The sequence below is a fragment of the Monodon monoceros genome, unplaced genomic scaffold (genome assembly GCF_005190385.1).
Source record: "Monodon monoceros isolate NGI ecotype Baffin Bay Population unplaced genomic scaffold, NGI_Narwhal_1 Super_Scaffold_10, whole genome shotgun sequence".
Lineage (NCBI taxonomy): Eukaryota > Metazoa > Chordata > Mammalia > Artiodactyla > Monodontidae > Monodon > Monodon monoceros.
In genome coordinates this window covers 47,098,141-47,123,942 of record NW_021703766.1, presented here as the reverse complement: position 1 = coordinate 47,123,942, position 25,802 = coordinate 47,098,141, and the positions used below count along the sequence as shown (strand labels likewise).

Genomic DNA, 25,802 nt, shown 5'->3' with positions numbered 1-25,802 from the left:
TTCTTCCCTTCCTTCTTGCTGCCTTTATTCCTCTTTTTTAAAAAATTAATTAACTTATTTTTGGCTATGTTGGTTTTTTTGTTGTTGTTGCCGCTCCCGGGCTTTCTCTAGTTGCAGCGAGCGGGGGCTACTCTCCGTTGCGGTGCCCGGGCTTCTCATTGCAGTGGCTTCCCTTGTTGTAGAGCACAGGCTCTAGGCGCCCGGGCTTCAGTAGTTGTGGCTCACGGGCTTCAGCAGTGGTGGCTCACGGGCTCTAGAGCGCAGGCTCGGTAGTTGTGGCGCATGGGTTTAGTTGCTCGGCGGCAATGCGGGACGTTCCCCGTCCAGGCCTCGTACCTGTGTCCCCTGCATTGGCCGGCAGATTCTTAACCACTGCGCCACCAGGGAAGTCCCTATTCCCTTCTTTCTAATGAAGTGAGTCTGGAGCCTTGATTTCCCCTTTTTCTCTCCCTGCAATTGGTACTATAGTTTCCCGTCTCCCCTTCGCGCTGACGGTGCTTCACTCTCCACTTTCTTTCCTCTGGGATTCCTGCGCCTCGAGTCCCCCGCCTCCGCCCTCCGAGTGTCGGGTGCCTTAATTTCCCCCACTTTACCCCTCGGCCCCGAGGCACCTCCCGACCGGCAACCCCAACATGGCGCCCGAAGCAGCGGTCCGCCGTCTGACGTCACCGCGCTGTTCTCCCCTCTAGAGCCTTCAAACGGAATCGCTGAGGAAGTGGAGGAGGAACATCCTTCAGGGGGCGTAAGGGGGCGGGCACTATCAACCCGGGGGCCGGCCGGTGAGAGAACGTCGCTGGAGGATTGGTTGGGCGCTGCGGGGGATCCAAACGTCACATATTATTGGCCCAGGGCTCGGAGACGTGAGCGTCGATTGGCAGAACGGCAGGGGCCAGACGGGCGATGATTGGGCTCATTCGCCATCGGCGCGGCGGCCGACGAGGAAGGTGGGAGGGGCGTTCCTGAGGGTGATTGGGGGCGAGAGCGAGGCTGCGGAGCAGGCGAGAGGAGACGGCGGGAGCTAGAGAGGGCGTAGCGCTAGGGTGGCCGCGCGAGGGGAGCTGCTGCCCGGGCCCGGGCCCGGGGGGTGCGAGACGGCTGAGGCGGGTAAGTGCGGGCGGGCGTGTGAAGGGCCGGCCGGGCTCCCCACCCTCCCCCCGCTGTCTCCACTCGTCACCTCGCCTGCGCACTGAGGGCCGGAGGGGGGCGCGCGCCGGGAGATGAGGGCGGAGCGGTACCAACGGCCCGCGGGGCGCGCGGGAAGCTGGGCGGGGGCCGGGCCGGGGTGGCGGGTGGGAAAGGGGCCAGAGTCCTGGGAAGGGCGAGGAGGGACGGGGCTTGGGCTGGGGGCTGGCAGGGACCTGGGTGGTAAGGGAGGCGTTAGAGCTGCCCTCGGGAGGGTCTCCAAGGCTCCTGGGAGTACGCGGCAAAGGGCTGGGCGCTGGGACAGTCCAGGACCGAAGGAGGGTGGACGGTTAGAGGGCAGTAGGGTGCCCAGGGAGGGGTTTAGGCCGTGAGAACAGAGGTGGTTAAGTTACCGTAAAGAGAAACTCTAGTTATTCCTGGAGAGTTAGGCCAATGAGAGGGGTCTTGGTGTGAAAAGATATCAGGAAATGGATGTGCCTAGAGGGGAGATTTAGAGCTGAGGAAGAGGTCCCGGTGTGAAGAATGGGGTTACATTAATGTGAAGAGTTAAACCACTGTGGGGGGGGGCGCGTTGGGTACCCTTGGAATGGGTTGAGAGGGATCTCTGTGCAAAGAAGGGTTATGTTTTATGTTATGTTATGTGAAACTGGCGTCTGGGTATCCCTAGAATAACTTGAAGAGAAATGGTCTTTCTGAAAAGTACTAGGAATTAGGTCAAGGTGAAGAGTAGGAATTGGGGATCCCTGGAGGGGGTTAGGGTGGTGAGAGAGATCTGTGTGTTAAGCTGGGGCGGTCTGGGTAGCCACAGGGTAGTAGGATGGTCAGAGGGCCCTGGGTGTGAGGAAGAGGGGTCTGGCTATCTATCAGGGTTAGGGTGGTGGTTGGAGGGGTTTTGCCTAAGAGGGGGTTTCACGGTATTCTTAATGAGATTTGGACAGTGGGAGGGGTATGTGGGAAAGGAGTTTAAGCCATTATGAAGTATAGTCTGTATATCCTTGGATTGTAATAGGGTATGTGTGGGATCTTTTTGTGGAAAAGAGGAATTTTGATATGAAGAGGGGGTCTGAGCATCCCTGGAATGGGTTAGGGTGGGGTTGGGTCTTTTTGCAAATAAGAGGGGTTTAGGTTGATACGAAGAATGGTATCTGGGCATCCCTAGAATGGGTTGGGGTGGGGAGGAAAGGGGTCTTTTTGCAAAGAAGAAAAGGTTAGGCTAATAATGTGAGGTGGGGGGAGTCTGTCCCAAGAATGGGTTAGGGTGGGAGGGGTCTTTTTTGCAAAGAAGAATATGTGAAGAGAGGTTCTGGGAATCGCTGAATGGTCTAGTGTGGTTGTCTATAAAGAAGGAGGGTTTAAATCAGTATGAAGAGGGGGTCTGGGTACCCCAGAGAGAATTGTAGATGATGTCTCAGTGCACAGAAGAGGTAGGTGATTAATGTGAAGGGTGTCTGGGTGCACTGGAAACATGAGTTAGGGTGGTGGGAAGGGTCTGAATGTGAAGAAAGGATTAGGCTTTTGTGAAGATGGGTTTGGGTGTCCTGGATAGGCCCTTAGGGTTGTGGGAGAGGGCCTTGATTTGTAGAGGGAGTTAAATAATTTGAAGAAGGGGATCTGGGGATCACGGGGAAGTGGTTAAGGTTTGGAAAAGGTCTGCGTGTGGAGATGGGTTAGGCCAATGTGAGAAAAGTTTATTGATGTGAGGACCTGGGCACCAAAGGGAGAAAGTTAGCGGGTGACAAGCTGTGTACAAAGGAGGAGGGTTGCACCATGAGAGGGTGCCGAAAGTGGCAGGGCCCTGGGGCAGTTTGAGTGGTCAGGGTGTAAAAAGAGATAGAGAACCTGGGGGTGGGAGCAGAGGAGGAGTGAAGCTCTGAACAGTGGGTGGTTTGGGCCTGTGTGAGGACTCTCCCCGGCAGTTGGGGGTAGGGATGGGGTAGTATGTTGGTAAGAAGAGTCAGTGGAAGGAAATCTGACTGGAGAGGGTCCTGTGTGATGGGTTGGGGCTTTGGGCCAGCTGTGAGGCATGAGAATGAGAGATTGGACAGTTGCAAGGATCTGGTAGGTGGAGTTTAATGCTAGTTGATGCAGAGGTGAGATTTGGGCAGATTCACTGGGAACGGACTGCGGGGAAGGTTTTGTGCTTGGTGCTCTTGTGTGTTCAGGAGAGGAAGGATTGTTAGGGAGTGGAAATATGGAAGCAAGAAGTTAGGTGGGGAAATTGATCTAGGATTTTGGTAGGGAAATGATAAAGGGAAAGAATTTTCCCTGGGAAGGACTGAGGAAGCAGTGGCTTAGATACAATTTGTCCCCACTTCTCCCAGCCCAGGGTCTTGCCGCCGTCATGACTGAGGAGTCAGAGGAAACAGTCCTATACATTGAGCACCGCTATGTCTGCTCTGAGTGCAACCAGCTGTATGGATCCCTGGAGGAGGTGCTCATGCATCAGAACTCCCACGTGCCCCAGCAGCACTTTGAGCTGGTGGGTGTGGCCGACCCTGGAGTCACTGTGGCCACAGAGGCAGCTTCTGGCACGGGCCTCTATCAGACCCTAGTGCAGGAGAGCCAGTACCAGTGCCTGGAGTGTGGGCAGCTGCTGATGTCGCCCAGCCAGCTTCTGGAACACCAGGAGCTGCACCTGAAGATGGTGGCGCCCCAGGAGGCAGCGCCAGCTGAGCCACCACCCAAGGCGCCCCCCCTGAGCGCCAGTACCATCCACTATGAGTGTGTGGATTGCAAGGCTCTCTTCGCCAGCCAGGAGCTCTGGCTGAACCACCGGCAGACGCACCTCAGGGCCACTCCCACCAAGCCTCCGGCTCCAGTTGTCCTGGGGTCCCCAGTTGTCCTGGGGTCCCCCGTGGGCCAGGCCCGCGTGGCTGTGGAGCACTCATACCGCAAGGCGGAAGAGGGTGGGGAAGGGGCAGCTGTCCCCTCTGCTGCTGCCACCACCGAAGTGGTGACTGAGGTGGAGCTGCTCCTCTACAAGTGTTCTGAGTGCTCACAGCTCTTCCAGCTGCCAGGCGACTTCCTGGAGCATCAGGCCACCCACTTCCCGGCTCCCGCCCCAGAGTCTGAGGAGCCTGCCTTGCAGCAGGAGACTCTGACCCCATCACCTGCAGAGGTGCCTGTGTCTCAGCCTGACCCCCTGCCATCCTCTGACCACAGTTATGAGCTGCGCAACGGTGAAGCCATTGGACGCGATCGCCGGGGGCGCAGGGCACGGAGGAACAACAGTGGAGAGCCAGGCGGGGCAGCCACCCAGGAGCTCTTCTGCTCAGCCTGTGACCAGCTCTTTCTCTCACCTCACCAGCTGCAGCAGCACCTGCGGAGTCACCGGGAGGGTGTCTTTAAGTGCCCCCTGTGCAGTCGTGTCTTCCCCAGCCCTTCCAGTCTGGACCAGCACCTCGGAGACCACAGCAGCGAGTCTCATTTCCTGTGTGTGGACTGTGGCCTGGCCTTTGGTACAGAGGCCCTCCTCCTGGCCCACCGGCGAGCCCACACCCCAAATCCTCTGCATTCGTGTCCATGTGGAAAGACCTTTGTCAACCTCACCAAGTTCCTTTATCACCGGCGTACCCATGGGGTTGGGGGTGTCCCTCTGCCCACAACACCAGTCCCACCGGAGGAGCCTGTCATTGGCGTCCCTGAGCCAGCCCCAGCAGAGACTGGAGAGCCAGAGGCCCCGGAGCCCCCCGCTGCTGAGGAGAGCCCAGCAGGGCCTGCTGCCCCAGGCACCTACCGCTGCCTCCTGTGCAGCCGTGAATTCGGCAAGGCGTTGCAACTGACACGGCACCAGCGTTTTGTGCACCGGCTGGAACGGCGCCATAAGTGTAGCATCTGCGGGAAGATGTTCAAGAAGAAGTCTCACGTGCGTAACCACCTGCGCACACACACAGGTGAACGGCCCTTCCCCTGCCCAGACTGCTCCAAGCCCTTCAACTCACCCGCCAACCTGGCCCGCCACCGGCTCACACACACAGGGGAGCGGCCCTACCGGTGTGGGGACTGCGGCAAGGCTTTCACACAGAGCTCCACCCTGAGGCAGCACCGCCTGGTGCATGCCCAGCACTTCCCCTATCGCTGCCAGGAGTGCGGAGTGCGTTTTCACCGCCCCTACCGCCTGCTCATGCACCGCTACCACCACACGGGCGAGTACCCCTACAAGTGTCGCGAGTGCCCCCGCTCCTTCTTGCTGCGACGGCTGCTGGAGGTTCACCAGCTTGTGGCCCATGCCGGGCGCCAGCCCCACCGCTGCTCGTCCTGTGGTGCTGCCTTCCCTTCCTCGCTGCGGCTGCACGAGCACCGCTGTGCAGCTGCCGCTGCCCAGGCCCCGCGGCGCTTCGAGTGTGGCACCTGTGGCAAGAAAGTGGGCTCAGCTGCTCGGCTGCAGGCCCACGAGGCAGCCCACGCAGCTGCTGGGCCTGGGGAGGTCCTGGCTAAGGAGCCTCCAGCCCCTCGGGCCCCACGGGCTGCTCGCACACCAGTGGCCTCCCCAACTACCCTTGGAGGCATGGCACCTGCAGCCCCTGCGGCCCCTGCCCGACGCCGTGGCCTGGAGTGCAGCGAGTGCAAGAAGCTGTTCAGCACGGAAACGTCACTGCAGGTACACCGGCGCATCCACACAGGCGAGCGGCCATACCCGTGTCCAGACTGTGGCAAGGCCTTCCGTCAGAGTACCCACCTGAAGGACCACCGCCGCCTGCACACAGGTGAGCGGCCGTTCGCCTGTGAAGTGTGTGGTAAAGCCTTTGCCATCTCCATGCGCCTGGCAGAACATCGCCGCATTCACACGGGTGAGCGGCCCTACTCCTGCCCCGATTGTGGCAAGAGCTACCGCTCCTTCTCCAACCTATGGAAGCACCGCAAGACCCACCAGCAGCAGCATCAGGCAGCTGTGCGGCAGCAGCTGGCAGAGGCAGAGGCTGCGGTCGGCCTGGCTGTGATGGAGACTGCAGTGGAAGCCCTGCCCCTGGTGGAGGCCATTGAGATCTACCCTCTGGCTGAGGCTGAGGGGGTCCAGATCAGTGGCTGACCCTGCCTCATGTCCCTCTTCAGCACCACCATGCCCTCTTGCTGAAGAACTTTCTCTACCATCCCCTTAAGTCTCTGTACATACTGTGCCCCTTTTCCACCCCTCTCAACTGCCATGTAAGTTCTGTAACTGGATTTATTCTTTCTTCTGAGGGGGGTGCTCTAGGGTCCTTGACGTGCATAAAGGTGCCCCCGCCCACACACACACCTGTTGGCCCCAAGGTGAAATGGTCAATAAAGACTGAGTTGGACATTTATGTGCTTTTGTCTGGCCTGGCCATGTGGGGTGGTGGAATTTGGGAGCTGTGAGCCCCAGGTTCTTGGGTCTGACTTTTCATGGCTGCATTCCCAGTGCCTAGAACAGGGCCTGGCAAGTAGTGGAGCTCAGTAAACGGAAACTAAGGAGGACCTAGAGTCCATGGCCATGGCTTTCAGGGAGCAGGGACTTCGCTGTGGTAGTAGATGGGGCCAGCATGGTTCTCTTGCCACTAGAGGTCCCCACAGCCCCATAGAAAAGCCTGAAGCTGTTTCTGCTGGTGGCAGGAACATTTAGGAAAATCTTTAGGTTCTCACCACCCCTGTCCCCTTCTCTCTGGCCTGACGTGAGCCGTCTCCTCCAAGGCCATCTGATTTTCTCACTATGCATCCCTGAAGGCGAATGCAGGTCTCGGAAGGGCACGATCTCCGGGGCAGTAGAGGAGGTGGCTTCTGGGACAAGATCCAGCTGTGGGATTGGAGAAGATTCTGAGTAACAGCCTCTGGGGGTAGGAAGCCTCACAAGGGGAGGTGCTCTGACACCCACCTGGAGTTGGCCTCTGGCTCAGCCCACGGATGTTGGTTGTGGGGAGAGGGGTGGTTGGGGTAGCTGACTGATGTTTGAATGCCCAATTTGTCTCAAGTATTTTCCTACATTTCTGGGAATGATCTTCACACTGATCCCGTGAAGAGAACGTTTTGTAGGAAAGGAATCTGAAGTCAAAAGAGGTGAAGTGACTTGCCCAAGGTCATTCAAACCAGATAGGGCAGAGCTTGAATTTCAGTGTAGTTTGATTTGGTTTAATCACCTGTACGCATTCCTCTACACTCTTCTGCCTTCTCCATACTTGGGGGAGGGCAGTGGAGAGAGGAGATGGTGAATGTGTGACTGGTGGAAATGCTCGGCTCCTATGCTAGTCTTTTAAGAACCACACTCCAAGAAAAATAACCGCCCCCCCAAGGTTACTGTAGTCTTTTTGTTAGAATTCTTATCGGAACCCTAGTAAATGAGAGGTAAAGGGAAGCTGTTTGCATTGAAACGAGGGGAAAGGGAGGCCTGAGAGCTGCCCACTCAGCCTCTCCATTACTCTCGACTCCCTTCAGCAATCCTGTAGCCCTCTGTGGGCACTGGAGTTTATGCTTCTCTTCATTTTTAAAAAGGTAAAGCACTCAGCCTTTTGATATCTCGACAGCTCCTAATGAAGTAGAGCACTTAATATGTTAAGCAGTTGTTTTCGACCAGAGTGTGTTGATCGTGGGCACCATCTTTCAGTAACCTCATACCCTGCAGAAAGGACTCGAGCCATCTTAGCCCAGCATGCCAGAGCCCCTTAATCCACAGGTGAAGATTCATTCTCAGACTGCCTCCTTTCAGGAAGAGCTGTAACATCCAGAAAGTCATATCAAATAAATGCTTAGAACAATTGGAGGATTTATCTTTGCAAAACCAGATAAAAATCAGGCTGAATCAAGGGACAGGAATGGAGGAAAAAACCCTGAGGGTCAACCCTGGTTGACCCCAAGATAAAGATGCTTTCAGCAGAGAAGCAGCTGGGTGACAGTGGAGGAGTGGAGGGGATCACCCTTCCTCTATTGTGGTTCCTTTTTAGAGCCTCTAATGAAAACTTTAGACTCCCACCCTGAGAAAAGTTTATGTGTGCAAACATGTTTATGAACAAGCCATTGTTCACCGTCACCCTACTGAAACTTCCGTGGTCCTCAGTTGGACCACTCTCCTAAAAAAGATCGCACTAATCAAACCCTTCTTGGATGCTGGGATTTGCATTGGACAGGCAAAGGTTCTTGAACTTTAATGTGTGTTAGGCAATTTCCCCAGAGATTTGGATCCAGCAAGCATGTCTTGGTGAGACCTAGGCATCTGTGTTTTGAACACACCAATTCGGATGCAGGTGACTTGCAGACCCCACTGAAAAGAACCTTGCATTGCTTGGTTTTAGTTGGATGTGGAAGCTTCTTAAGCAGAACTGTCAAGGGGACAGAACAGTGGTCCTCTAGTGACAATATGTTCTTGACGATATGAGGCCCAAGTATGACTGTACGGGGAGACCACGTAGAGCAGTTGAGCACGTTTACGAGGCTACAGGTGGATGCCTAGTTCAGCTCCAGAGTGCTCTCAGGTGTGGCATCTGTGCTTGTCACAGGCTGGCCTGGGTGCCAAAGACCTTTTGGGTCTGTATGGTTCTGACTGCACCCCCTACAGTCAGGGGGCTGGAACAAATGACCTTCCTCGGGGTACTACTCTGAACCTCCAGCCCAACATCCCACTGCCCCATCCCTACTGACTTGGCTTGAGAGTTGGAGAAGTACTTTTATTTTTTCTCTCTTGCCAAAACGGTGCAGTACTAATATATTTTCTCTTTCCAAATGATCAAACCCTCTCCTACTTGTTTCCTTTCTCCCGTTCCCCTATCCCTCACTATTGAATTTGCAGAATCCCAGCACCTGTGTGCCAGGCATACGTTAGAGCATGGAACAGTGACAAGAAGACCTGACGGCAGTGAGAAAACACAGTTATTGACACCATTTCAGATTTTCAGCAGTGAGGTCCTGGGGATCAGCCCGTGGTCTGGCCTGTGGAACGGTTGTTCCTGCCAAATGACTTAGTCGAGATGAGCACAAAAATTTGAGTGAACGAGAGACCTAATGTTCTGAAAAAGAAGTCAGGTGTGTATCTTGTACCACCAGACAACTTCAAAGTCAACTCTTTGTAAAGGGTCTTGTTAGTCCTCTGTGGATGGAGGTAGGGAACTACTCACTTGTTTCCTGCATTTCTCATAGTTCTCATTTATTGAAGCCAGCGTGCCGGAGATCTGTCCTAAGCACCTACACCATCTCATTTAATTCTTACAACCCCACAGGCTACATATTGTCTCTGTGTTACAGATGTGGACACAAGTTCACATGTTGAAGGTCATATAAAATGGCAGAACTGAGATTTAAATTCAGGAATTTGAATTCGTTCTAAGTTCCAAGGCTTGTTTTTTTCTTTTCTTTTTTTTTTGGCTGCATTGGGTCTTCATTGCTGTGTGCAGGCTTTCTCTAGTTGCGGAGAGCAGGGGCTACTCTTCGTTGTGGTGCGCGGGCTTCTCATTGTGGTGGCTTCTCTTGCTGCAGAGCATGGGCTCTAGAGCACAGGCTCAGTAGTTGTGGCTCACGGGCTCTAGAGCGGAGGCTCAGTAGTTGTGGCGCATGGGCTTAGTTTCTCCGCGGCATGTGGGATCTTCCCAGACCAGGGCTCGAACATGTGTCCCCTGCATTGGCAGGCGGATTCGTAACCACTGCACCACCAGGGAAGCCCCGAGGCTTGTTTTTTTAATTGGTGAAAAAAAAATTGCTCAGGTCTTACTTCTGAACATTCCCTGAACAGAAGTAAAGCCCTCCCCTCCACAGCACGCACACACCCACCCCATACCCTGATTTCCCCGCCACCTTTCCCAAGACAGAGAGGAGACCAAGGGAGAAGAGGCTGTATTTCTCTCTGTACAGTTTTTAATTTTTTATTTTTTGATGTTGTTCAGATGAATGACACACTCAAGTTACAAAAATGGGGCCTTAAAAGAAGCACATTGTACAATGAACAAGCAGATTGGAGCTGAGAACACTGAAACGCTAACCCGCTACCACGAGAAGACAGGGAGGGGCTACAGGATGGGAAGGGAGGGGCTACCAACACAGGGGTCAAACAGAACTGAAAGGGGGGCTAACTTGTTGAGAATGGAGGAGAGGCAGGTCTCCTCCAGGGCCTACTCAATTTCCAGATGCCACTTCTTGGTCTCCCTTACTCACTACTTGCCACCTCTTCCCATCCCCATTCCAACCTGGTCTTTCAAATGAGTAGGTGAGAGACACCCACCCCAAAAAGGGCCAAGCCAATCGGATCTTTACAAGGTGGGATCGTCACCTTGCCCTAGTGCAGCCTTGGATTTGGGAGGAGATGGTGGCAGCAGTGGGATAAGAAGCCAGAAAGGAGCTAGCAGAGAGGAACTGACCAAAGATCAGGCCCCTGCTTTTCCCCAAAGACTCCTTGCCCCTTCCCCACCCTACCATGATTCAAAGGACCTCTCTACAAGTTGTCGAGAGAGGACCCCAGTCACCCTGCAATTATATAAATAAATAAATACTGAGCCCCTGGGCTTGGGGGACAGGCTGGGGGAGGGGCAGCAGGGATAGAGGAAAGGGAAGAGGAGAGGACGGTGAGGCAGAGGGGAGGGGTCACAGACATAGTAAATAGTTGTCTCCGTCCCAGCAACAATTCTCTCTGGATTTTTCTCTCCTTTTTGTGTTTGTTTAACAAGGAATTAACATCTCAAGGACAAATACTTAAAAATATACATTATTTTTTCTTTTTCTTGTTCACCTTTCTCATCGTCATCTTGCTTTGGAGACTGCTGAGGTCAAAGTTCAAACCGCATGAAGGAACTGCGGCTTGGAGTTTTTGTGTATTTTTTTTAATTTTTATTTTTTAATTTTTTTCACTTTTTTTTCCAACATATAAAAAGGTAGCGGAGTTGTCTGTGGGTTTTTTTTTTTTTTTAATGGTTAAATCTTTGGTTTGTTTCTTTTTTCTCTTGGAGGCCTTTATCTCTCGCACTTGCCTTTCCCACTCAGAGGCCAGTGGGGGCCCGCGTGTCTCAATCTTGCTCAGTCTGTCTCACTCTCTCTCTCACTCAGTTCCCCCTACCCTGGGCTAAAGGGAGAGAGAGGCACCCTGGGATTTGGGTAGGGGGGGAAATCTAGCCAGTTCAAGAGGTCCCCCACTACGTGGCTAGTCCCTTACCCCATCTTCCCAGGGTGCAGGGCTTGGAGACCCTCTCTTGGCCTTCCCCAGGGAGGAGATGTGTGGGAAACTCACAGCCTTACTACCCCTTCTGATCTTAGCCCCAATCCATACGGAGGCTTGGGTTCCTCATCTCCACTGACCCCTACTTACCCTCCCCCAGCCCTCCCTCCCACTTCCACCCCCACCCTCCCAGAAGAGAACAGAGAGAGGTGTTTTAGTTACTGGCATTTTTTTTTCTTTTTTTTTGGCACAATTAAAAGGCCCACCATTAGGTAGACCCAGTCTCTGTCCCTCCCTCCAGTAGGAGGTCAGGGTTGGGGAGGAGAAATTCAGAGGGCTTCCACTTTCTCCAACCCATTCATCATCCTTTCTAGACCAGGCCCCTGGCCCCCCACCTCAGACATCTCACCTAGCCCAGAACCCAGCCTGGGGTCTCCTTCCCCAACCCCACGTAAAGTTCCCCAGCCCCCCAACTCTCTCGCTCGCACACAGACACACGGACACAGGCTCTGTACAGACCACAAAATAAAAACGATGAGATAGTTTTGTTTCCCGGAGTCGAGACGGGGTGGGGGACTGGAGTGAAAGGGGCAGAGGGGGTTGGGGGGCATGAATTCCCCCATCACCTTCCCAACCCTGGCTCCCTCAGGCCCCCGGCCCCTTGCCCTGGCTGGCCCCCAGCCAACGATATTTGGTTTCCATTTTTTAACATTAAAGTTCTATGAGGTATTTGGTGCCTTATCTCGAGTCCTCGGGGGAGGGGGCCCAGGGGGGAGACCTGGGGCGCACTTGCCCCTCCCTCCTTCCCACCCCCTTCCCAATATTTGGTTTCACAGCTGTAGTTAAAGCTTGGGATTTGGTTATTTTTCCCCCTTCCAGGAATTTTCTTTTTTTGTTTTTCTTTTCCCAGTTATGGGGGTCGGACGGGGAGGGTCCCCACCACCCCGGCTGCACAGGGGTCCCTCCACCAATGTCAGGGCATCAGCCCCATCCCTGCCCCCTGCTTCCTCCTCTCCCCTCTGCCCCGCTCCTCCCACACTGGGGTGGAGGAAGGTCCCAGGTGGCAGGACTTGATGGAGAGGAAGCAGGATGAAGTGGGTGGTGGTGAGTCCTGGATTTTCTTTCCTTTTTTTTTTTTTTTTTCTTTTTTCTTTTTTTTTTCTTTTTTTCTTTCTTTTTTTTTTTTTTTTCTTTTTTTCCTTTTTTTTGGTCTAGAATCATAGTTTTTGTTTGAGTCATCTCCACCATGCCTTCCATGCTGCCTGTCTTCTCAGAGGGGTTTTTGGTTGTAATTCCTTTCACTTGGCTCTGCTCAAATGTCCTTCCTATCTGTTCAGGAGCCCTTGGCCCCCTCTCCACCCTTGGGCTGGGGCCCAGGCCCTCTAGCCAGTCCCTTCTCTTCAGGAAATAAAAATGGACAAAGTCAGAGGTAGGGTAAGGGCAGGGAGCCGGTTCAGCGGAGATGCTTACATTCTGGCGAGGATGGGTCGACGGCAGGCCAGGCCCCATCGGTGCCAGGGTGGGAGGGGCAGCCACTCCACCACTGCCCAGACAAGGCACCCCGAGACCCCTGAAACAGCTGAGCCTCTGCTGCCTCTATGTCCCAGCCCAACAGTTTCATTTCCCGAGTGGGAGAAAGGAGGCAAGAAAGAGAGAGAACGCTGAGGCCTCGGGGCCCGGGGTGGTGTCCGAGGCTCTGTCTGCCTCTCCTCGGAAGTGTCCGGCGGCACTGCCCATCTCCCGGGGCTCTCCCCTCCCTCTGCTCCTGCCCGGCGAGGGGCGGGGGCCACTCTGATTTCAATGGCTCGCGTCCTTCACAGCAACACTTTGGTTTGAGGAGAGACACAGAAAGAAGGAGATTAAGAGAGGTGAAAGCGGAGGGAAGGAAGAGGGAGAGACAGACCAAGAGAACAGAAGAAGAACTCAAAGGAGGAATCAAACCACCCGAAAGTTTGTTAGTTTTCCTTCGTCCATTCTTTTTTGCTTTCTTATTCCTTTTTTTCCTGTTTTTTTTTTTTTTAAAGCTTTTTCAGTTGATTGGGGGGGCGGGGAGCTCGGGGCTCTTCACCCCTGTCCCTGACACCCTCTCTCAGCCCTGCCCACCCGCTTCCATCCGCCCTGGCTGAGGGACAGGCCCTGCCCCAGCCGCCCCCGTCCGGCTTTCCCGAAGACGACGTCCATGAGGTATTTGTGAAGAGAAAGAAGCATCCGTCCTTCCATCCGCCTCGGGGACCAAGGGCCTGGACCACTGGTGCAGGGGCTTGGCTCCCCCTCGCGGCTCCTTCGTATCCTTTGAAGAGTCCTCGTCTTCTTTCCCTTAAATATATATATATCTATAAATTCTTTTTTTTTTTCTAGTTTTAATTTATTGTTTGGTTTTTTGTTTTTGTTTTTTTGGTTCAGAACTTTGTTGGCCTCCACAACAGCAGGAGGGCAACGTGGCTCCCAGCAGCGTCTCTCCTCTGTCCGTCGAGATGGGTCCAGCGCTGGGCAAACACAGGGTCCAGCCGAGACTTGAGGGAGGTCTTGTGGGAGTGGTGGCCACCACAGCGCCCTCTCGGTTGGGGGCCACAGGTCACGGCACTGTCCCCGCCACATGGACCCTGATGGGGACGCCACCTCGAGGAACCCCACCACTGGAGTGCGTGCGTGTGTGCATGTGTGTGAGGGGAGAGGAAGAGGCATCTGCCAGTATCGGAGGGGCACAGGGTGGGAAGAGCGAGGTGAGTTATCTTTTTGGTTTCTGGTCAATGTCAAAGAACGTGAAGGATCCCACGGATAGGCACTGGAATATGAATTTTTTTTTTTTTTCAGGGAAACTGACAGACGAGGATAGAAAAAAAGACAACTTGAAAGCCCTCACCTCATCCTCTCTTGCCTGAAGCTTCCACCTTCCCTCGGACTAGGGATGGGGGGAGATTCCAGAGCAGAGGAGGGTGACAGGGTTGACGGGGGACATGTGAGAGCTAGAACTTGGCAAAACGGCCTAGCCCACCCTTCAAAGGGAAAAAGGGGGAGGTACAAGGGGTGAAAAGTCAGCCCAGGCCTTCCCCTGAACTCTCCCCTGGCTGGGGGAGGGAGGAGGTTAAAGCGAGACCCCCCCTGCCCAGGCAGGGAGAGCTGGGGGCCAGGGGAGAGGGGGGACGCATGACAGGGACACATTCTGTTGAGCACAACGCTAAAAATTCTGTACATCCTTTGGATGAAGCTACTGAATATTTGGTGTAAAGTTGTTCAGGCCCTTTCTCTTTCACCTTCTGGAAAGGAATATTTGGCGGGTGGTTCTGAGCCCACCCCATCAGCCCCAGGCTGTGCCCTCCCTGCCTTGGCTGGCCCAGGACTGAGGGCTGCGGCTGGGAGGCTGGCACATTCTCTTTTTCCTTCTCTGCCCACGCCACACACAGCGGGAGGCTTCGCCCCGCAGCCAGGGGCCCGCGTGTCCGCCCTGCCGAGGCTTCTCCGCCCCTGGCTGGGCTTCTTATTTGGTGTCGTAGCAGTGAGGGTGAGCACACTGAGGTCTGGCTCGAGACTGGTTTTTGGTTTGTTCGGTTTGGTGAGGGATTTTTTGTTTGTTTTTGGTTTTCTTTTTTTTTTTTTTAATGTTTGTTTTTCACCTCTTGTTCCTTTGGGGCAGCTGGTTTCTTTGTGATTATTTTTGGTTTTCTTTTTTCTGTTGGTTGGTTTCCTTTCTTTCTTTCTTTTCTTTCTTTCTTTCTTTCTTTTTGGTTGGTTGTTTTTTTGTTTCTTGTTTTTTGGTCTTTCCTCCCTCGTCACTCCTGCTCCGAGGACCCTCTGCATCCCCACCAATGGCCTCCTCGCCCTCTTCCCAGGTGGGGGACGGAGGCGGGGGTCAGAGGAGGAGGAGGGGAGGCGTGGCGGGCCCTCACTCAGGCTTGGACCCTACCTCGGGCCCCCCTGGGCCTCCAGGGGTCTGTGCTGCCGCCTCACTGCAAGTGGAGGAGGACGACGAGGACGAGGATGAGGACGAGGAGAGGCCAGGAGACTTGCTGGAGATGGAGGCCGCCACGGCCGCCGCGGCTGCCGAGACCAGGCCCACACCAGGTGGGGCGCTGAGCAGGGGCAGCCCGGCGTGGTTCAAGAAGAGTGACGAGGTCACCAGGCCCGGACTCCCTGGGGCCGCGCCAGCCGCCCCCAGCACCAGGTTCCCGCTGCTGTCAAGGCTGGTAAGGGGCAGGGTTCCACCAGAGGCCAGGGCTGGCGGGGAGAGAGAGAGGCTGGGCTGGGGGCGCCTTCCAGCGTCCCACCCGCAGTGCCCCATCTTCCCGTCTGACCCACGGACCCCCATCAGCACCCCTCACACCTTCCCCAAAGGTGAGATGGGTATGAAGAGGCGAGCGATGCAGTGTGCAGGGGCAGGATGGCATGGCTGGAGCAGGAATGGGATGGGGGCTCGAGGCCCTGGGGGACAGGGCTGGTGGCGATGGGAGTGACATGCGGCAGCACGCACCTTGGATAGTGGCCAAAGGGTTGTTGCTCATGAGGGCTGGACTCAGCCCGGAGCTCAACCCCACCATTGTGCTTCTGCAAGAGGCAAAGCAGAGGCATTAGCGGGGGGCAGAGACCCTCCCACAGAACTGGGGGCGCAGCTCCCCACCCTGGAAGCAGCAGCGGCCCTGCTTCTCCCCACAGCCTCCTACCTGCAGCTGCCCACTTACCCCGTGCCGGGGTTCAGGCCCGACAAGCCGATAGCCGAGTGGCTGCCTTGAGGGCTGGGATTTGTGCTGTTGGTGGTGGCCGGGGGTGGGGGAGTGACAGAGGGGATGGAATTGAGGGGGGGCGCGGCCCCGCCCCCGGCCCCACCCCCTCCAGCTGTCCGGCTGGGGTGGAGGGTCCCCACAGCTGAGGATAAGGTAGTAACTGCCAGAGAGAGACAGAGAGATGGAGACTTCAGCTTCCACTCGTCCTCCACTGAGGTCGACGCCTGCTGTCTTCCCCGCCCCGTCCCGCGGCATCTCCTCAGTCAGAACACGCTTAGGCCTCCTGCCCTTTCTTCTCACAGCCATTTCTTTGTGCCTTTGCCACGGTGACAGTAATCGCAGTAGGAGCAGCTGCCTCCCACCGAGCCTGTGCCCTATGCCAGGAGCGTGCTCACACCCTGCTTATCCAGCCCTGAATCTCCCCTCCGGGCCCCTCTGTACAAAGAACCAAGGGTTCCCAGAAGACAGAGCCCTATGGCTCCCTCTAGAGGCCAGGCACGGGCGTGTGGCCGTGCACACTGAGGCTGAGAGGGCTCTGAGCCCAGACTGAGACCAGACACCCGGGACAGCAATTCCCGGCCCTGTGACGTCCCAGCTGCGCCTTCAGGTGAGCACCTTCATCTCTCTGACCTTCAGTTCCCTCATCTGGAAAATGGGGCAGATAATGGAACCTATCTTATAAAATGGGTGTGAAGATTAAGTGGGTCAATATTCTTTATAAAGAGTTTAGACCAGTGCCAGGCACACCCTTATTACTTTATAAACTTCCACTTATTATTTCTTAACCTGGGGAGGGGAAATGTGGCGTCTGTTTTTATATTATTCTTACATATGGTGTTATACATGCCCTACCCCAGGAAGGGGCAAAGGAGGGCTTTGGGTACAAAAGTGTGTGTGTGTGTGTGTGTGTGTGTGTGTGTGTGTACACACACACACACGTACACACTCTTCTGTGTATATATTCATGGATATAGCTTCTGTATGTATGTTATATTCACAATAATTTTATAACTGAGGCTCAGAGAAGTAAGGTCACTTCTGGAGTTCACACAGTTCATAAATGCCAGAAAGAGAACCCAAATACATCACCTTTATCAACCCCGTGCTTTTCTCACATGAAATCGTGGAGAAGATGAAGCCTGAGCTGCTCTGGCACGGAGGGGTGAGGCTGCCCTCTCCCCTTCCCCGCCCCGCCCCCCCGACCTCCAGGCTCAGCCTTGAGGCCTAGGGGTGCCCTGAACCGCTTGAGAACCTTGCGCTCGGGCCTGCGCTGTGTTCTCCCCATCCCCCTCACCATCTTCTACCCTCCCTGACCTGTTGTGCTCAGACTGCTGGAAGCTTGGGACAACGGCAGGGTCCCGGCGCCCCCTTGGGGCGTGACCTGGGGAGAGAGGAAAGAAGGCATGGTTAGGCCACTGTCTTCCCGCAGCTCCCATGGTGCTCGCTGTGGTTACAACCCCCGCACCTCTGCCTCCAAGACGGAGAAAGGGGGCTCTGGCTGCAAGGCTGTTTGTATCATGCCAAGCGCTTTCCATCAGCTTTCGTCACGTTTACCCTAGGTGATCCCGGGTCACAGACAGGAGGCAGTCGTTCCCTGCCTCTCCTCTGATACTGTCCAGTTGCAGGTCTGAAGTATGTGTGTGTGTATATGTGAGAGCGCGCAAGCACACGTGCTTGTGAGGCTAGGGGGTGGGGTGGGTTATGAGGATAAGGTGTGTCTCTGCATCACAGTGTTGATACGTTATACTGCTTGATTTCTGGGACCACCCACCAGCCTCCTTCTTAGCCTCCCTGCCTCCAGTCTCATCCTCCATCAACCCCAGAAGCCTCACTCTAAGTGTGACCCAGTCCCTCCCGGGCTCAAAACTCATCCTTAGCGCCTCACTGCCTACGGTTCAAGTTCAAGCTCCTTCAGCATTTGACTTGGTGTCTGGCCCCTGCCCATCCCCCACCCTACCCCCATACTCATTCATAAATAATCATTCCAGCTCTAAACCGCACTGGAGTTCCTCAAATTGGGCTCGGCACTCTGGCTTCTAGGCCTTCATGCACATAGATCCCTTTGCCTGTCCTTCACGTGACTAACTCTCTCTTGTCCTTATGACTCAGCTTAGATGATCCCTCCCTTTACGTCATTGGGGAAGGGGGCTCCTCTGGGCTCCTTGCTGCTCTCTGTAGTGTCACAACCCTTTCCACACTAGATGGAATAAAGGGATGTCCCAGTGTGTCTGATCTCGAGCAGGCTGTGGACCTGAGTGCACACCCAGGGGTATAATGATCTCCCTGCCAGCGTCTGTGTGGTCGTGAACCTGTGTGAGGGGGGATGCCTGTATCCTTTACCTAGTGTCCATCCCCGTGTGGCTACATCCTGTGATAACTCTGTGTTTGGCTACGTCAGCGTGTGTCGGTGGGTGCTTGTATCCCCCATGTAAGACCACAGTTCCCTGGAAACGGTGTTTCTCTGTGTGACTGTGCCCCACCCCTGTGACAGCCTGTTCCCAAGGGTGACTCTCCCTGCCTCTGTTCTAGGAACTGTGGCCAACCGGGTAGGTTGTGCTTCACACGAGGTGCCTGCCAGGGGGCGAGGGTGTGCCAGAGCTTTGTGGCCCCCCCCCCTCGAGGGGCTCTTGGTACCAGATGGGGGCTGTAGCTGGCCGGCTTGCCCGGGCTGGGCAGCATGGGGGCCGCGCTGCAGGGGTTGATGCGTTTTTCCTTCTGGCGCCGGTTGCAGAACCAGACGCGGATCACCTCCTTCTCCATGTGCAGCTGCTCTGCGATCAGCAGGATCTCCTCTGAGGTAGGCTTCTGGTTCTGCGGGCAGAGGGCTCGTTAGCCCGGGGCCCCTCCTCCCGCCCGCCCTCGGGGCCGCCCGGGAGGGTGGGGCCTCACCGCTAGAAAACTCTTCTCTAAGGCGAAGCGGACGTTTGTCTCGATGCTGGTCCTCTTCTTGCGTCTCCGGCCGGGGAGCCCGTCGAAACCCAGGCTGGGACTGCTCAGCTGGTTGGGACTGGGCAGGCTTGAGTCCACAGACATAGTCTCTGTGTCCGGGAGGAGACGGGGTCATGAGAGGGCGCTTCCCCCGGCCCGCCGCCCGCAGCCCGCCCGGGAGCCCCCAGCCCAAGTCCCACCTGCGTCGTTGAGCCACTTCTCCAGGAGAGGCTTGAGTTTGCACATGTTCTTGAAGCTCAGGTTGAGGGCCTCGAAGCGGGAGATGGTCGTCTGGCTGAAGTCGTTGCCGTAGAGCTTGCCCATGGCCAGACCCACGTCACCCTGGGCCAGTGGGGCAGGGATGGGGCTGCGTTCAGAGCCGGGCAAAGGGCTCAGCCCCGCCCACCATCTGGCCACACCCCCACCCCGCCCACCAGGTGACTATGCCCCCCTTCACCCCGCCCACTAGGCAGCTACGCTCCCTCCCCTGCCCACCTGCCGGTCACGCCCCTCACCCCGCCTACCATATGGCTACGCTCTCTACCCCGCCCACTAGATGACTAGGGCCCAACACCCCGGCCACCAGCTGGTCACACCGCCCTGTCACCCCACGCCCACCGCCTGTCCTGCCGGGTGGCCCCAGACCTGCGTGAAGCCCAGCTTGATGCGGCGTTGCTTGAAGGTGCGAGCGAACTGCTCCAGCTCCTCCAGGTCACTGGGCTCCTCGGGATGGGATGGTGGCTCCAAGCATTTGGGGGGCTGCGGGTGCGAGAGGTGCGGGTCGGGCAGCGTGGGGCGGGTCACGGCCTGGTGGGGTGGGCAGGTGGGTGGGATGCAGGACCGAGGACCAGGACGGGGCTCAGCATTGGCTGCGCAGTCCCCCCTCCCTCCCTCCCTGCCGTCCAGCCTCTTCCTGCAGACTCCCCTCCACCCACCCCCAGGTGGCCCCTCCACACTCATTGCCAATCAAAGTGACATTCTGCTGCCCCACAAGGGCCCGCTCACTGCCTGAAACTCTCTGCACATTCCTCCCAGTCTGCAGGCTTCATAAGGAGCAGCCATCTCCTTTCACCAAAGGCTCTTTCCCTGAAGCTGGGGGAGGGGTTGGTGGTTTTAGCCTCCTCTCAGGCAGGGAATCAAGGATCAGCTCTGCTACCGAATTGCTGGGTAACTCAGGCAAGTTTCTTAATCTCCCTGGGCCTCAGTTTCCCCCTCTGCAGAATGGGAACAATCATGGCTACTCTACCTACCCCATGGGGTTGTTGGGAGAATCGGGTTAAAAGTATGTAGGCTGCAAATAAAGTAAAAGTATTTTTAAAAATAGACAAGGAGGGTGACTGGGGAAATTTACAAGGAAGCAACAGTTCTCTCTGGAACGCTTCATTTCCCTAAAAATAAAACATCTAAGTAGGTGGTGGGTACAGGGATGTTGGACGCACAAGTCCTTGATCCGTTATCCAAAACCCTGGGACCAGATGTGTTTTGGAATTCAGAATTTTTTCAGATTTTAGAAAGCCTACATGGGGCATATATCATACAAAATGTGAACCTCCACCATTAGGGTCAAGGCATCACCCCATATTCGGACATATCAACAGCTGTCAGCAAAGCACAAGTACCACACAAGAGGGATAAAGAAAAGTCACATGCCGCCTGGCATCAGGCCAAGACAGGTTTTGCGGACTTCCCTGGTGGCGCAGTGGTTAAGAATCCGCCTGCCAATGCAGGGGACTCAGGTTCGAGCCCTGGTCCGGGAAGATCCCACATGCCATGGAGCAACTAAGCCCGTGAGTCACAACTACTGAGCCCACGTGCCACAACTACTGAAGCCCGCGCGCCTAGAGCCCATGCTCCGCAACAAGAGAAGCCACCGCAATGAGAAGCCCGTGCACCGCAACTTAAGAGTAGCCTTGCACACAGCAGTGAAGACCCAATGCAGCCAAAAATAAATAAATTAATTAATTAACTTTTTGGGTTTTTTGAAACAGTTCATATATTTTTAAATTTTTATTTTATTTATTTTTTTGCGGTACGTGGGCCTCTCACTGTTGTGTCCTCTCCCGTTGTGGAGCACAGGCTCCGGACGCGCAGGCTCAGCGGCCATGGCTCACGGGCCCAGCCGCTCCGCGGCATGTGGGATCCTCCCGGACCGGGGCACGAACCCGTGTCCCCTGCATCGGCAGGCGGACTCTCAACCATTGCGCCACCAGGGAAGCCCCCCATATATTTTTTAAAAGGGCTGTTTTAAAAAATAGGTAGGAGGGAACTTTAAAATCCATAATCATGAAAAATTATTATTAAAGTTTAGGACCCAGTGGGAATTCCCTGGTGGTCCGGGGTTAGGACTCCACACTTCTACTGCAGGGGGCGTGAGTTTGATCCCTGGTTGGGGAACTAAGATCCCTCAAGACCCAAGGCGCGGCCAGGAAAAAAGAAAAAAAAAAAAAGTTTAGAACCCAGGCAGCAAACTTCAAGAAAGGCCGTGGGGACCAGGCAGGAGGACACCAAGGCAGCCTGAAGAACTCACGCCTTCCAGGAGGGGGCCTGAGCTCACGCCATGTGTACGCAGATCCAGCCTTCCCAGAGCTTCTGGCTTGTCAAAAGAAGCTGGGAATCTGGTGTTTTCCGGGAATTTTGTTGACAACTAACTCAATTTTTAAATGAGTGTGGGCCCTTGTTTGCAGTCTCTGGTCTGGGAAGGGGACACGAACTAGTACCCAACAGACCCTCAGGGAACGCCCCCCATTTGGAGTGCTGGAAGAGATCTGAGGCATTCATGCCCTGTGAACCCCCTGAAGTTTTGTGTTTGTGCACACGTGCATTTTGGGGCAGTGGGGGTCAGATTCAAATAATCCATCCGATTCTCAAAGGAGTCCATGTGCCTGCAAGGGTTAAGAGCCACTGGTCTGGCTGACTCCCCTCATTCCGTGGAGGAGGAAGCTGACTCAGACAGGGAAAGTGGCTTGCCTGGGGTCTCACAGCAAATTAGTAGCAGAGCAGCACTGGGCCCCAGGGCTCCTGACTCCTATCTTGGCCCCTGTGGCTGGTGGGGGGGGGAGCAAATGGAGAGGAGACCCTCACTGACCACCACTCCACGCCATCTGGCCACAGCCTGATGCACTCAGTGGACCACTCACCTGTGTGGGCAGCCCTGCCCGGGGCTGGGAGGTCAGAAGAGCTCCCTGGGTTTGCTGAGGTAGCTGGAATAGATTTGGCGTCGGTAGCAGGCCTGGGGGGACAAGAGGGATCGCACAGGGTGAGGGGGGCAGAGAGAGTTCTGTGGAGGCGTTGGGGAGGCCATCCGGGGTGAGGGCCTTACCTGGCTGACTCTGCTGGGCCTGCGGCAGCAGGAACTGAGCAGGTGGCTGGAGGTGGTGACCCGGCACAAGCACCAGCTGCTGGAGCTGGAGGAGCTGCTGGATGTCCTGACAGGGAGGGGGGTGGACAGAACAACAGCCTGAGTCCTGGCCCGGCTCTTCCCTCTGCATCGCCTGAGCCCCGAGGGGTGTGCCACAGGGCAGGCTGGCATAAGGCATAGAGGGATGGAGCATGGGTCACTGGGTGCAGCCCTGAGCTAAGGGCATCCAGGAGGCCGGAGCATCCTATCCTACATGGGTCATCACAGGAGGGCTTGCTCTTTATTTACCTTTTCTTTCTTGATGAAATATTTGCCTTGTCCTATATTCCCACAGAACAAATAGGATCGTTTAAAAATGTAAATCAGACCAAGTCTTCCTTTTAAAACACTCCCAGGGCAAATTACATCATGTCTGGGAATAGCTTTAAAATACTCCAGCCCCTAGCGGCTTATTAAATTGGTACAGAGACTTTGGAAAACTCTCTGGCACTCTTATGAGTTGGATTGTGTTCCGCCCCACCCACCACCAAAAAAAAAAGATATGTTGGAATCATAACCATCCCCTAGAACCCCAGAGTGTGACGTCATCTGGAGATAGAGTCTTTGCAGATGGTCACGTTAACATGAGGTCATATTAGGGCGGGACCTAATCCGGTACGACTAGTGTCCATATAATACGGGGAAATTTGGAGACAGACGCACTACAGCTGCACTGAGATACTAGTTTTACCTAATGACAGTGCATGACACACTGTGTTGGGGCGTGAGGGGAAACAAAAATTCTTGCACATCGCTGGTGAGAGGGTAATCCGGCAACGTCTATTAAATTACCAGTGTACACATATCCTTTGACTCAGCCATTCCACTTCTAGGAATTTATCTTAGGGATATACTTGCACTTGTGCAGAATGTCCTCACTAGAAGGATACTCCCAGTAGCAAGCAGTGTTTTAGCAAAAGAGTGGAAACAAGCTGAATGTGTAGCAGTGGGGGATGGGTGAATGGATTAGGGTAGATCTTCATGACAGAATATTATGTGTTCATCAAAAAGATCGAGGACACTCTTTGTCCTGATATGGAACAATCTTCAAGATGTCCTGTAGAATGGAGAGCTCAAGAGGAAAAACAGTGGGTATGATGTGCTACTGTTTGTGTTAAAAAAAAAAAAAATTATACCCTGGTACCTGCTTGGGTATGCATAGATTATACTTAAAAAACGATACCAGAAACTGGCAACGCTATAAACCCTTCTGTACCTCTTGAATTTTGAACATTTACCTTGTCCAAATAAAGGAATAAATACCCAGGTGTCCCACCCCCACTCGCCCGGTTGAGCAGTCACTTATGCCCAGCATCCCTGCTTTTCCAACCACTCGTCTTGCAAGAGTACCAGGCTGTTCCCTGTCCACCTGCAAAGGCCTCTGCTTTCTCCGTGTGCTTTAGCAAGTGGACAGAGTCCCCAGATGCTCCCTGACCTCTCAGCTTTCTCACTCTAGCTGCCAATCATCTAAGAATACAGTTTAAGGAGTTTGACATCCTACGCTATATCCTTTGAAACTGCATCCACTCTGCCTTCCCTTTTGAGACCCTCCCCACCCACCCAAGAAGGCCTCCCTGGCTATTTCTCTTCCGCACTTGGATTGACCCTGGGCAGTGAGTGAAGCCGGGGCTTCAAGGCCTGCCATTTACGGTGGACCCTTCCAAGACCCCCATACCTAATCTTGTTTTATAATTTTGTCTTCTTCTTCTTCTTTTTCTGGCTGTGAGGTGGCTTGCAGGATCTCAGCTCCCCAACCAGGGATTGAACCTGGGCCCTGGCAGTGAAAGCGTGGAGTCCTAACCACTGGACCGCCAGGGAAGTCCCTTTTCATCAAATTTGTAATATCGATTGTACATCCAGCTCCTTGCCATGGCCCTGCATGACCTGGCCTTCCTCACCTCCCACGACTCTCTCACCCCCTAACTCATCCAGCCACACTGGTCTCCCTCCTGCCACTGAACCCAGAAAGAAATCCCCACCTCAGGGCCTTTGCACGTGCTATTCCCCCCACCCCGCCGCTCTTGATCTGCACATGACTGGCCCCTCATCATCATTTAAGCCGTTATCAAATGCCCCTTCCTCAGAGAGGCTTCCTCTGGCCACCTGCTCTGCCACGGAGATTTTTCCCCCTAGTCGCTCTCTTACAATATGTTCTTTTCCTTCCCTCGTAGCAATAGCAGCTTCCTGTCTGTCTCCTCAAAAAGGGTTGGTGCCAGCTCCACGAGGGTACAGATTTGTTTGCCTGATTCCTCACTGTAACCCTCATGCAGAAAGGTGCCTGGGCGTGGTGGATGATCCCCAAACGCTGGTTGACCAAAGGAATTCAAGAAGGAGAGAAAGAGAGAAGATTCTGGGTGAACAGTGAGCTGCCTCAAGACTGGGGTTAGGGACTTCCCTGGTGGCGCAGTGGATAAGACTCCGCCTGCCAATGCAGGAGAACGGGTTCGAGCCCTGGTCGGGGAAGATCCCACATGCCGCGGAGCAACTAAGCCCATGAGTCAGAAGTACTGAGCCCGCATGCCGCAACTACTGAAGCCCGCGCGCCTACAGCCCGAGCTCTGCAACAAAAGAAGCCACCGCAATGAGAAGCCCGCGCACCACAACAAAGAGTAGTCCCCTATCGCCACAACTAGAGAAAGCCCGCGCGCAGCAACGAAGACCCAACGCAAACAAACAAACAAAGAAGACTGGGGTTAGCCAGTAGAAGGCGCCATTTCTCCACAACCTAGAGCCATCTGAATCGGCACACCAGCTGAAGCCACTTGGGGGCGTGTTAGGACGGAGACAGTGTGGAGAAATTGGAGTAGGCGGAGGGATGCCAGCGCTTCGCAGGCCCCACCCCCCCCACCCCCGGCCCCGTAGTGGATCATCTACTCTGTCCCTAACCCGTGAGAAGAGCTAGCACAGCCAATTAAAACCGAGAAGAGGGGAGAGAAATTCTTGCTCATTGCTATATTCTCTTCACTCCCCTGCCCCAGTGCAGGCATAGAACGGGCAATCCATGAATTTTCAGTGAATGAATAAGGTAACCCTTAGGGCTGGTGGTGTTTGGGGGCAGACTGGCTGTGCTTTGCCACAGGTGGGATCTGGGCCACAGACTGGGGGCAGAAAGACTGAGACACACGGTTCATATGACACATATGGGTTCATATGGGTGAACTGCAGTGTAATCACCCACTGGGCTTGGTTCCACCCGGTGGGGAGAAGGCAGCCTTGAGCAGGAACTAGAGGCCGCTGGGGCCCCAGAGCCGTGCAGGTGCGCTGCCTCACTCCAGCGCGCAGGGCCGACTCCCCTCTCCCCCATGACTGGCCTCACACGCTACACTCCCGCAGCCCCAGTGGGGACGGTGTCGACATGCACATCGACACTCACTTGCCGTCTCTGATAATGGCAAATTTTGACCAGTTCTGGACACTGCGTGCTGCGAAGACGTGGACAGCCTAGAGTGACGTCCAGAGTGGGGAAGGGATGGGGTCTGGGGACCCTGTAAGTTACTTGCAATTGATTGTAGAAGGGACCGCCTAGGGAGGA

The 25,802-nt window shown here is 55.0% G+C and overlaps 2 protein-coding genes across 11 annotated transcripts in view; one reads left to right on the top strand and one right to left on the bottom strand.

Moving 5' to 3' along the window:
• Positions 1–892: 892 nt before the first annotated feature.
• Positions 893–6,428, top strand: ZNF574 (zinc finger protein 574). Of its 2 annotated transcripts, none has more exons than XM_029213576.1 (2): positions 893–944; positions 3,465–6,428. In XM_029213576.1, the coding sequence occupies exon 2, from the start codon at positions 3,485–3,487 to the stop codon at positions 6,170–6,172; it is 2,688 nt and encodes an 895-aa protein (XP_029069409.1). In that variant the 5' UTR covers positions 893–944; positions 3,465–3,484; the 3' UTR covers positions 6,173–6,428. The 2 variants fall into 2 exon arrangements, with proteins under 2 accessions (XP_029069409.1, XP_029069408.1); XM_029213575.1 differs by lacking the exon at positions 893–944 and adding an exon at positions 953–1,104.
• A 6,805-nt stretch (positions 6,429–13,233) lies between these two features.
• Positions 13,234–25,802, bottom strand: part of POU2F2 (POU class 2 homeobox 2) — a 76,531-nt gene continuing 63,962 nt past the window's right edge. For 6 of the 9 annotated variants that reach the window (XM_029206560.1, XM_029206589.1, XM_029206574.1 and 3 more), the window contains 9 exons: positions 22,193–22,298; positions 22,011–22,102; positions 19,519–19,680; positions 19,074–19,215; positions 18,835–18,983; positions 18,580–18,756; positions 17,260–17,326; positions 15,904–16,105; positions 13,234–15,442 (listed from right to left, as the gene is read on the bottom strand). In XM_029206560.1, the coding sequence (XP_029062393.1) occupies positions 15,403–15,442; positions 15,904–16,105; positions 17,260–17,326; positions 18,580–18,756; positions 18,835–18,983; positions 19,074–19,215; positions 19,519–19,680; positions 22,011–22,102; positions 22,193–22,298 (1,137 nt within the window). In that variant the 3' untranslated portion in view covers positions 13,234–15,402. Of the gene's footprint in view, positions 15,443–15,695; positions 15,770–15,903; positions 16,106–17,259; positions 17,327–18,579; positions 18,757–18,834; positions 18,984–19,073; positions 19,216–19,518; positions 19,681–22,010; positions 22,103–22,192; positions 22,299–25,802 lie in introns of all 9 variants that reach the window. The other 3 variants (XM_029206567.1, XM_029206605.1, XM_029206611.1) reach the window with 2 other exon arrangements.

Coding starts and splice junctions, on each gene's coding strand:
- ZNF574 (XM_029213576.1), top strand. CDS start 3,485: ATGACTGAGGAGTCAGAGGAAACAGTCCTATACATTGAGCACCGCTAT.